The following is a 9,461-nucleotide window of genomic DNA, read 5'->3' as shown; positions in this document are numbered from 1 at the left end:
GCTCCAGTGATGTGTCATTCATGAACTCTATGAACCGACTCCTTTAAGTATATGATGGGAGCTGGTTTCATCTTTTCTTTTGTTTTTTTCTACGAATGAGCACAAGACAGAATCATATCTGATAACATTTTGTTAAATACGATCCAGAAATACCTCTCTTAGGTAATAACATTGAGATCCAAGCATGGTGAAACTTGTTTATGTTGTGGTGGATGCCACAATACAGAACATAATTAAAACAATAATAAAATAATAACAAAATAATAAAACGTTCAATACACGACGTGTAATATCTTTGAATGTGTTTACGTTATTTAAGGTTTTTACAACAAACATGATGTAAAATTATGTTTAAAATTACGTTTTTTGTAGGCGAAGCGAAGCGAGTTTATTTTGAAAGTCTTAACCGGAAGTGTGTTTGTTTATTCAGGCTAGCTAGCTAGCTCACTGGTGATGCGCTACATTGTGCAGCCCTGCGTGTGATCTGAGAAACTATGTATTTATTGGAATATGTGTGTGTAAGGAGAGACTGTGTTGAAAGAGGCAGTTTCAGGAAGCGGGCCACTGTGTGTCATCGTTGAAAAGCGTCGCATGTTGGTTTCCTCCAAAAATGCAGCTGCCTGTTTCTTCTTGTGCTAAACTGCGGTAACAAGAGATGCTATTAGGCTAACTATCTCAGTGCAACCAGATGCCATCTGCTCCACCATAACTCCAAATGTAAGCACTTGCCAGTTTATACCTTGACTTTGTGTGACACTGTATATTCTCTTTTCCAGCTAAGACCAAAACCGTCAGCAGCGCAAAATGATGAGGACAATAGTTTCTCTACATTTCCCCGTCCATGTGACGTTAAAAAAGATGCGTAGCTTCTGTGGGGCCTCTTGTATAAACGATGCGTACGTACTAGAAGTTTACGTGCGCAGGTTGTCACGCACACGCGGGATGTAAGTCCGCGACGTCAGAACGTGCGGACGGTCTCGCAAACTCGTCAACGACAGAACTACAAAGTACTGAAACTCGCCAAGTGTTTCCAAATGAATTTTCCACTCCAATTCCGCTGCTATGACGGTGAAGTCGTCTATAAAAAACCATATTTATGTCCGCGAACACATCAGAATGCTTTGATCATTTATGTGGACAATGTGGAAAATGTGTTTTTTCCTCATCCTCCTTGACTTTTCTTAAATATGAGACTCAAATGGATGAAAGATGAAGATGTTTACGCACGTCAGGGAGCGCACCGTTGCCGAGGCGCACAGCACATAAAACGCAGTGTCGGGTGGGCAAAGGCACTCGGAGCAGGTCACGTGTCACGCGTAGTTGATCCCGTGGATTGTGTGTAATTAACTGATGTGTAATTTGACATCCAGTTGGAGGTCAGGCCGTGTTTTCTTTGATTTCGACCATTGTAGGGGTCTCTGAGCCGGCTGCGTTGCCACTGCGTCAGTTTGCGTTTGTTATTGACTCCGGAGGACAAACCACCAAATAATCCGTCTCAGCAATCAGCACCTCCAACTCATACCGGGTGTTCTCCAGCAGGATTGGCCATTGTTAATTGGACAGTAGGTGACAGAGGGGTGCAGTTATAGTCATTTACCAGGTTATTTATGGGAGGAGCCAAGGTGGGGTAAGTGTGCTCAATTTCAAGTTTATTGGGATGTATAAAGGGAGAGCTGGTGTAGGACCTGACCTACACCATCTCTGGGTAAGAAAGCTGTGCAGTCTTTTATACATGAGACCCCAGGTTCTCATTAGGATTCATTTACTACTCGGATTGAGGTACAGTTACAGTTAGATGAGCTCTTACTTCGTATTGTAATGCCAGCTTGTGTGTGTATGTGTGTTTGTGTGTGTGTCATTTAGATGATGCCAGCTTGAGAGGACATGTCTGGTGCATTATGCATTATGGACAATGGCAAACCGAGCCGTGTGTGTCGGCCCCAGCGGATCAGCGAGTCGTCCAAGGTCAGTGTGTGTCTGTGTGTGTGTCAATGAGAGGGCTGATCACAGAGCTGAGTCATACAGTCAGACTCACATATACATACAAACAAGAGGGGAGCTATATACACTATAAACGTGACCTTAGACCTGTAAGGAGTAGTCTTAGCTTTGTTCTCAGCAGTAATCATCATATACATGGTACTTTCTGATGATGTAGTACAGTGTGGAACTGCTTTGCCAGCTCTTTTGTCATCAAATCTACACCTGCCCATCTGAACATTTTTAGGTCTTCATGTGCAAGGTAGTTAAAAAACAAGACAAGGCTCCATATATATGAGAAAATACGGGTTATCCTAAACAGCTGTGGTATCACAGGATCTCTTTAACACCAGCTTCAGCACAGACAGAGCGGAAAGGACTGCAAACAAATTCATTTCTCTCTGCTGTCTCTGGACATCAGCCATATATACTTGCAGACAGCTAGTGAGCTAACGTTAGCATTAGCTATGCGGCTAAATTCCAGGGACAAACTGAATGAAGTAAAATAAGTAGTGTCTGTGCTCTGCTTTGACTCCGGTCCTCTACATTTATTATTGACTATAACATTGAATTCAAACATCTTTGCTCTTGGACAGCAGCTGGATCCTGTCTAAGATGCTGACTGTCACACTGTTACCTAAAACAGGTTCAATATGAAAAGGAGACAGTGGCTGCCTTCAGTTGTGTTGTGTGTGATGATTAACTAGCTGACCACCACTCAGAGTAGCATGGACAGTGACTTGTCAGAACTAACCAGCCATGAGCAGCAACTGGCTGGAAAGACATCGAAACTGTGAGAGTCACTAGAAGCACATTTACATCCCTCTGAGAGTGACTGTGTGGGTACATGGACTAGCATCTCTACTATGAGAGTTTGTCACAGTGTGTGTGTTTGTGGGGGAGTGTCAGCACAAAGCCCTGCTGTTCAACGACCAACGTTTCTGTTCGCCAGCCTAAAATATCTTGTTAAGCTCTGATTATGGCTCATGTGTTTGCTGCCACTGTAGAAGAACAAATCTTGTTCATTGTTTTCCCACCGGCCTTTATCAGGCTTGCTTATGCAAATGAGGAGATATGTGCAACAGGGACAAAGTGGGACTGTGGTCAGCCCGGGTCATGCTATTTACACTTGGCGCGGCAGCTGACGTGTGAAATAGACCTTGGTATCGTCGCGGTTTGGGAGAGGCCGCAGCATTTGGCTGTTGGACAGTGGGTGGAATTTAAGTGAATGAATCAAACTGAGGCTGTAAAAGTGAAAAATAGCTTTTTCAATAGTGCAAACCCTCTCGGGAGAGGCCTTCATCGAACTTGTCGTCAGCGTGTTGTGCTGTTGTGTTGGCAGGTGTTCCGCTGGGTGGATCAAGCTGTGGAGGTGCTGCAGGGCCTCAACGAGCAGCGGCAGCACAGCCAGTTCTGTGATGTGGTGCTGGTGGCAGATGACCAGAGGGTCCCTGCTCACCGAGCCCTGCTGGCCGTCTCCAGCCCGTACTTTCACGCTATGTTCACTTTGGGCATGAGGGAGGAACGCCAGGAGGAGGTACACAAGGAACACTTTCTACACGGGAAAATCCCAATCATCATTTTGTTCTTTATTTTCTCTGTCTCAATTTTCGTACATAAAGATTATTAAAAGTAATTTCATTGAGATAAACTGTGACATGTGTTGGATGGTGTACGCAGACAGTATCATATGTCCCACTCCTGATTAACCTCCATTGTCCTCTTCCTGCCTGCAGGTGGAGCTGGTTGGGATGTCCTACATCGGTCTGAACGCTGTAGTGGACTTCCTGTACAGCGGAGAGCTGCCATTGGATGGAGGAAACATTGACCATGTGCTGGAAGCTGCCCACCTTCTGCAGGTAAAAGCTGAACTCTGAACTGAAGGTACAGAACAGGCTTTGACTCAGAACAAAGAGAGGCTTTTGCTTCACTATAGGCCAGAACTCAGCAGTGAAAATGCGAATAAATTTAAGAAGTATTGCAGTTGTGAGAATACTAAAAAGTGACCTAAAATTGAGGCTTCTAGTGAGGGCAAGGCTCATAAGGGAAGTGTAAGGAAGTGTTTGACATTGATAAGCACGTCCTGTTTGTATCTACCCATCGTTTACAGTGTGTTATAAAGTATTTGAATTGTATTCACAGTGCTTAGAACTGTGTAATAAGAGAGGTTCAAGTAAAGTGTTACCATTTGAATAGTCAAGAAATGTAAAATGTAATGCAAAAGTAAGAACGTGCTATCGTTCAGGTGTGGCGAGCGGTGGATTTCTGCTGCCAGTACCTGGAGAGGGAGGTGAGCGAGGACAACTACCTGTACCTGCAGGAGCTGGCTCTGCTCTACAGTCTGGAGCGGCTCGACACATTCATCGACCAGTTTATCCTCACACGCTTCGCCACGCTCTCCTTCACCCCCGATTTCCTTCGTGACATTCCTTTACACAAACTCACCTCCTACCTCTCCAGCGGCCAGGTAAATGCTCTGCACTGTTTGCACGGTTAGATTGGAAGTTTATTCTTGACCTTTGAAACGGCCGTTGAGAAAATAACCTCAGCATGACACAACATGGGATCCACGTCATGTTTGGAGAAAAGGGCTTAGATAATGAGAGTACTATTATGATAATCAAACTTTGTTTATATAGCTCGGCTCAAAAAGAAGATTTACAAAGTGCTTTTTCATTCAGCAGAAGGAAGCAGTTCAACGAGCCAGAAGTAAAGCTGGGAGCAGCAACGAGCAGGTTTCAGGCTTCACAAAGATGAACAAAGTCATTTCAGCCTCTTTAATTCTCTTTAAAGGAGCTGTCCGTCAGATGATATTGAAATTTATTTGTTAAAAGCTTGACTGAAATCACTCGCAGAGGCAACTCAAGACCCGCTGTGCATGTGAGCTGCTAAAACAAGGGGATAAAATGAACTTAAGGCATATTCAACAGTGATCAGGAATACAAGGATCAGAACATGTCAGATGTGATGATCCAAACCCACAAGATGAAGCAAGATTAATAATATGGCCCTGACAGTGAGTGGGCCCAGTGAGAGAGGTAAGAGTCAATCAGGGATAAAAACTATGTTATTGATAGGCGCTCTGAGAATTCATCTATGAAGCTAAAACAAGATTTGAGGGTGTTTATGGATTAGAAACACAGACACTGGGTATTCCTCTAGAGTACAACTGAAAGTGGTCGGAAGGAAGACTGTTCAATACAAGAAATATCAATATTACGTCAGAAGAAAACAGCTGCCCTTCCTCCCCTACTTAAAGAGGGGCCAGGAGGAGAGACTTCAGTTCCTTCCTTCCTTCTGTCGCTGGTCACAACAGGAAAAGTGCTTTTAAAATGACAGAAAAGGCCAGCAGGCTTTTCTGAGGAGAAGAGCATCAAGGGTCATGCTGAGGTGTGGGTCAGAGAGAGTTGAAAGCTAGAACATGGACAAAATGAGAAACCAGTGTTGTGGTTCCTTTCTTATTTAGCTGGAGCCTTAAATAATCCACACTACTACTAGAAATAATTAAAATTGCTGATAAAATTATATCCTGTTGCGAAAGAGACATTTTGCAGCCTCTGATGAAAACTAGAAGCCGCCATAATTAATCTCTGAGCTCCTCTCTTCATCATCAGGTTCAGCATGACAGCGAGCAGGCGCTTCTTCAGGCCACCCTGCAGTGGCTCAGCCAGAGCCCCGAGCGAACCGCCCACGCCAGACAGCTCCTCTCGCACATCCGCTTCCCTCTGATGCCGATGGGGGACCTCGTGGGCCGGGTGCTGCCGGCGGTGCGGGCCCTGCTGCCGGAGGAGGCCGGCTGCGAGGCGCTGGTGGAGGAAGCTCTGCTGTACCACGCCAGGCCCAGCGCGCAGCCTCTCCTGCAGACTGGACGCACCAAGCTGAGGGAAGGAGTAGAGCAGCTGCTCCTGATTGGAGGAGAGGTACAGCTTTGAATTCTAAATCCAAAGGAGCCAGGAGCAGAGTACAGCATTACATTGTCAAACAACAGAGAATCTACAGCATCTTTCACAATGAAATCTTCAGATCTCCTCTCTTTACTTTTCAAGGTGTCAGAGCGCGGAGAGGAGCTGAGCGCCAATGTTTGCCGGCTAGACGGTGAATCAGGAAGCTGGGAGGTGGAAACGGAGCTGCCGGCGCAGCGGAGCCACCACTGCCTGGCAGTGCTGGGGGGCTTTATCTTCGCCGCCGGCGGCAGCTCGTCCAGGGACAATGGTGGAGACGCTGCCTGTAACCTGCTGTACAGATACGACCCCCGCCACAATCAGTGGACCAGGGTACTGAGCCAAAGAGCCAGTTCTTTTCTTCTAATCAATAACTTTATCTGGGAAGGTGTCAGAGTAAAAGTAGATTCCTCACCCTCCAGCTGCCATTATTTGTTCTTTTATGATTTCTTGCTTCCTGTTTGTGGCTTGTTGTCTGTTAGCAGCCCAGACATAATAACAGTGTGCTGTTTTTTCCAGGGTGCTCCAATGAACCAGCGGCGGGTGGATTTTTACTTGGGGGCAGTTGGAGAGTGCCTGATCGCTGTGGGTGGAAGGAATGACACTGGAGCTTTGTCATCTGTCGAGGTTTATTGTCCCGCTGAGGACTGCTGGTCCTACGTGGCAGGACTGCCCAGGTAGGAACACATGTCACTACTAGGTAAATTTCTCTGACGGACGCATTGCCATGAAATTTGATGCAGACATTTAAGGTCCCCTGAGGATGTCTCCTCAGTGGCCACCTGACGTGTCAGATACACTTAATGCTTCATCAATACGATCAACAGGTCAAATTACTATGAAGCGTGACAGGTTTCCCTTGTCGTCAAGTAATATTTGCATCTTTCTCTGCAGTCCTTTTCAGCTCTGCTCTACTCTCTTGGAGTTGGAGTTACGTGTCGTGTGAACACAAACATTACTGACGCTAATACTCCTCTGTACCTGCTGGATGTGTAATAAGCAATGGTGTGCTAACATTTTAAACAGAACAGGTTTTATCTTTAGAAAAAGTTGGGCCCAGTCTGTTAAGAGTTGTCCTTAAACAGCCACTGCACATGACAACCCCTTGAGGAAATGATGTGTCCTTTCCTCTGGCAACAAATGTGGGCCAGTATTTCAATTTTTTCGCCCCATTTGACGCTGAAGTTGTCAGTCCAGTTTTCAATCATACAACTGTTGTGCAGTGTGTGGCATAACAGCCTCCCGCCTGCTGGCATAGCTGTAGACATCTAGTCTGTATGCTTAGTTATCTTTTTGCCAGCTTTTTCTGTTTCTGTTTTCTGTTCTTTAACTATGATTAAGCTGTTTCTTCATCATAGTTAAAGTTCTAACAGTCTTTGAGTTATTAATTGTTTTGAACAGTCCTACATTTGGCTTTTTGAATTCTGTCTTTTCTAGGTTCACTTACGGCCATGCTGGGACAGTCCACCTCGGCATAGTCTACATTTCAGGTGGTCACGACTATCAGATCGGTCCATACCGCCGAGAGGTCCTCAGCTACGATCCATCACGGGACAGTGATCTGTGGGTAGAACGCCAGGCCATGTCTCTGGCCCGGGGCTGGCACTGCATGGCCTCCCTCAATCACCTCATCTATGCCATTGGGGGCAGTGATGACCACGAAGACACCACAGAGCGCTTTGACATCCTGCAGGTGGAGGCCTACGACCCACACAGCGGCCAGTGGACCCGGGTGGCGCCACTGCTGCTGCCCAACAGCGAGGCAGGGCTTGCAGTCTGGGCAGGGAGGATCTATGTGCTGGGGGGCTACAGCTGGGAGAGTATGGCGTTCTCCAGAGCCACTCAGGTGTACAACCCTGACAAGGGCTCGTGGTCCAGAGGGCCAGACCTGCCAAAGCGCATTGCGGGGGCCTCCGCATGTGTGTGCACTGTGAAGCCTTCACCGTCGTCTTCCTCTCCGGAGAAGAAGAAGATGGGACGAGGAGTGAAAGGAATATCACATCCCACGTAACAACGATGATGAAGGACTTTCTCTTTGTCCTAAAATACGAGGCCCGCAGAGACGGGCGGAGACAGAGCCTGATACATGCGTCCGATACCAAATCTCAGAGAGAAACGATTTTACATCAGAAGTATCAGAAGCATTTTCTCACAAGCCCAAAGGCACTGCAGCATCACACCAAGGGAGAGGAGGAGGAAGAGGAGGAGGAGGAGGAGGGATACTGATAAACGCTGAATTAACCAGAGGTTTTCTTTGGCAAAGAACACCTGATAAATGTATTTTGACAGAAACTACAGTACATGAGGGACAGTGTTTGTAGACATTTACATTCACAGCTACATATACTCTGAAGGTAGCAGTGGTTTTTGTGTCCTTGGTACAGTAGATACAAAAATATGTTTTAGCATTCAGGCGTCTCTGTCGTTTTGAGGTCCAGGAATGAGAGCTTGTAGAAGCTCTAAGGCCGGATGGTGGATTAGTATGAAGCGCAAACCTGCAAGACGAGCTGAAGGGTGGGAGTGGCCCTCTGGCACTGTCATCTGCACTGTGGACAAATCTCCACCTGCACACAGGAAAGCCACCCGGAAGGATGACTTAAAACTGGGCGTACCAGCAGATTCTTTTGTACAAAGCTGATTTCTTCGAGCTGTCTGAGCTGTAAGAAAAAACATGAGTTCACTGCAGTGTCTTTATTTTGGATTGTAGGCTACACATAACATGACAGCATGGCATGTAGCAACAACTCTGTTACCACAGTTAAGCAGTTGTTAACTAGCAGACGTCTGTCTGTTTGTATTAAATCTTATTAAATATTTAATGTTTCCAACCCTTGTTTGATTGTGATGTTTCAAATTTTGAATGACCCAGGTCCTCCTGAAATCTGCCACCAAACAGCTTTTGTCTCATCGTAACAACCATAACTCAGCACCAACTGGCTCTTAGGGCTGTTTTTCTTTACACTGCAGTACAAGAACAGTGATTTCTTCTATGTCCCTCCGGTGAGGGTGCTGACTTTCTGCCCGGGATGCACGTCTTTAACCTCAGTCTTTTGGCACAATGTCATGCGTGAAATCATCAAACACATATTTGAAATAAGACTTTATTAATCCCCCGTAGGGGAAATTAGGCAAATTTAGGGATATTTTGAGACTCAAGTCAGCTGGAGGCATGAAAAAGTCAGCCAAAGACAGCATTTTCAGGCACTGATTTGTGAGGGGGGATGGGAAAATAATTCACTTTGCTTTCGTTTGTTGAGCATCTCCTACAAGAGCTACAGTAATGAACGTACTGTATGCCTGAGCGATAACGCTGACAGTTGGTTTTGTTGCTGTTGTCCTGTTGGATATTGGGTCAGGTGACCACCGTGGTGGGCCAAATTCCCAAAATCAGTGATCTTGTTCAGTATCCTCATTCCAGCTCCAAGGTCTAACAAAGGTACTGTACCCACCATCTCAGTACACTCATGTGAATGACAGTATTATTTTATAATTACATGGACAGATTTAAACTTAATGTGCAGACTGAAAATCCTCGTCTGT

General features: G+C 45.8%; 1 protein-coding gene across 1 annotated transcript; it reads left to right on the top strand.

The window, feature by feature from the left end:
- The first annotated feature begins 424 nt into the window (after positions 1 to 424).
- On the top strand, positions 425 to 8,749 carry klhl36 (kelch-like family member 36). The gene is made up of 9 exons (XM_076733957.1): positions 425 to 717; positions 1,864 to 1,965; positions 3,323 to 3,517; positions 3,717 to 3,839; positions 4,226 to 4,447; positions 5,595 to 5,900; positions 6,027 to 6,254; positions 6,441 to 6,598; positions 7,359 to 8,749. Exons 2-9 carry the CDS (start codon positions 1,885 to 1,887, stop codon positions 7,930 to 7,932), a joined length of 1,887 nt encoding a protein of 628 aa, XP_076590072.1. The 5' UTR covers positions 425 to 717; positions 1,864 to 1,884; the 3' UTR covers positions 7,933 to 8,749.
- Positions 8,750 to 9,461: the final 712 nt, after the last annotated feature.

Source organism: Chaetodon auriga, chromosome 6 (assembly GCF_051107435.1).
Source record: "Chaetodon auriga isolate fChaAug3 chromosome 6, fChaAug3.hap1, whole genome shotgun sequence".
Lineage (NCBI taxonomy): Eukaryota > Metazoa > Chordata > Actinopteri > Chaetodontiformes > Chaetodontidae > Chaetodon > Chaetodon auriga.
The sequence above is the reverse complement of the archived record's forward strand: the minus strand, read 5'-3'. Positions and strand labels throughout refer to the sequence as shown.

What these genes read in the sequence shown, in the direction of transcription:
- klhl36 (XM_076733957.1), top strand. Translation starts at nt 1,885, where the DNA reads ATGTCTGGTGCATTATGCATTATGGACAATGGCAAACCGAGCCGTGTG. An exon ending in GGGAGGAACGCCAGGAGGAG is followed by an intron (nt 3,518 to 3,716) that starts GTACACAAGGAA and finishes TCCTGCCTGCAG; the next exon opens with GTGGAGCTGGTTGGGATGTC. An exon ending in TACGTGGCAGGACTGCCCAG is followed by an intron (nt 6,599 to 7,358) that starts GTAGGAACACAT and finishes TGTCTTTTCTAG; the next exon opens with GTTCACTTACGGCCATGCTG.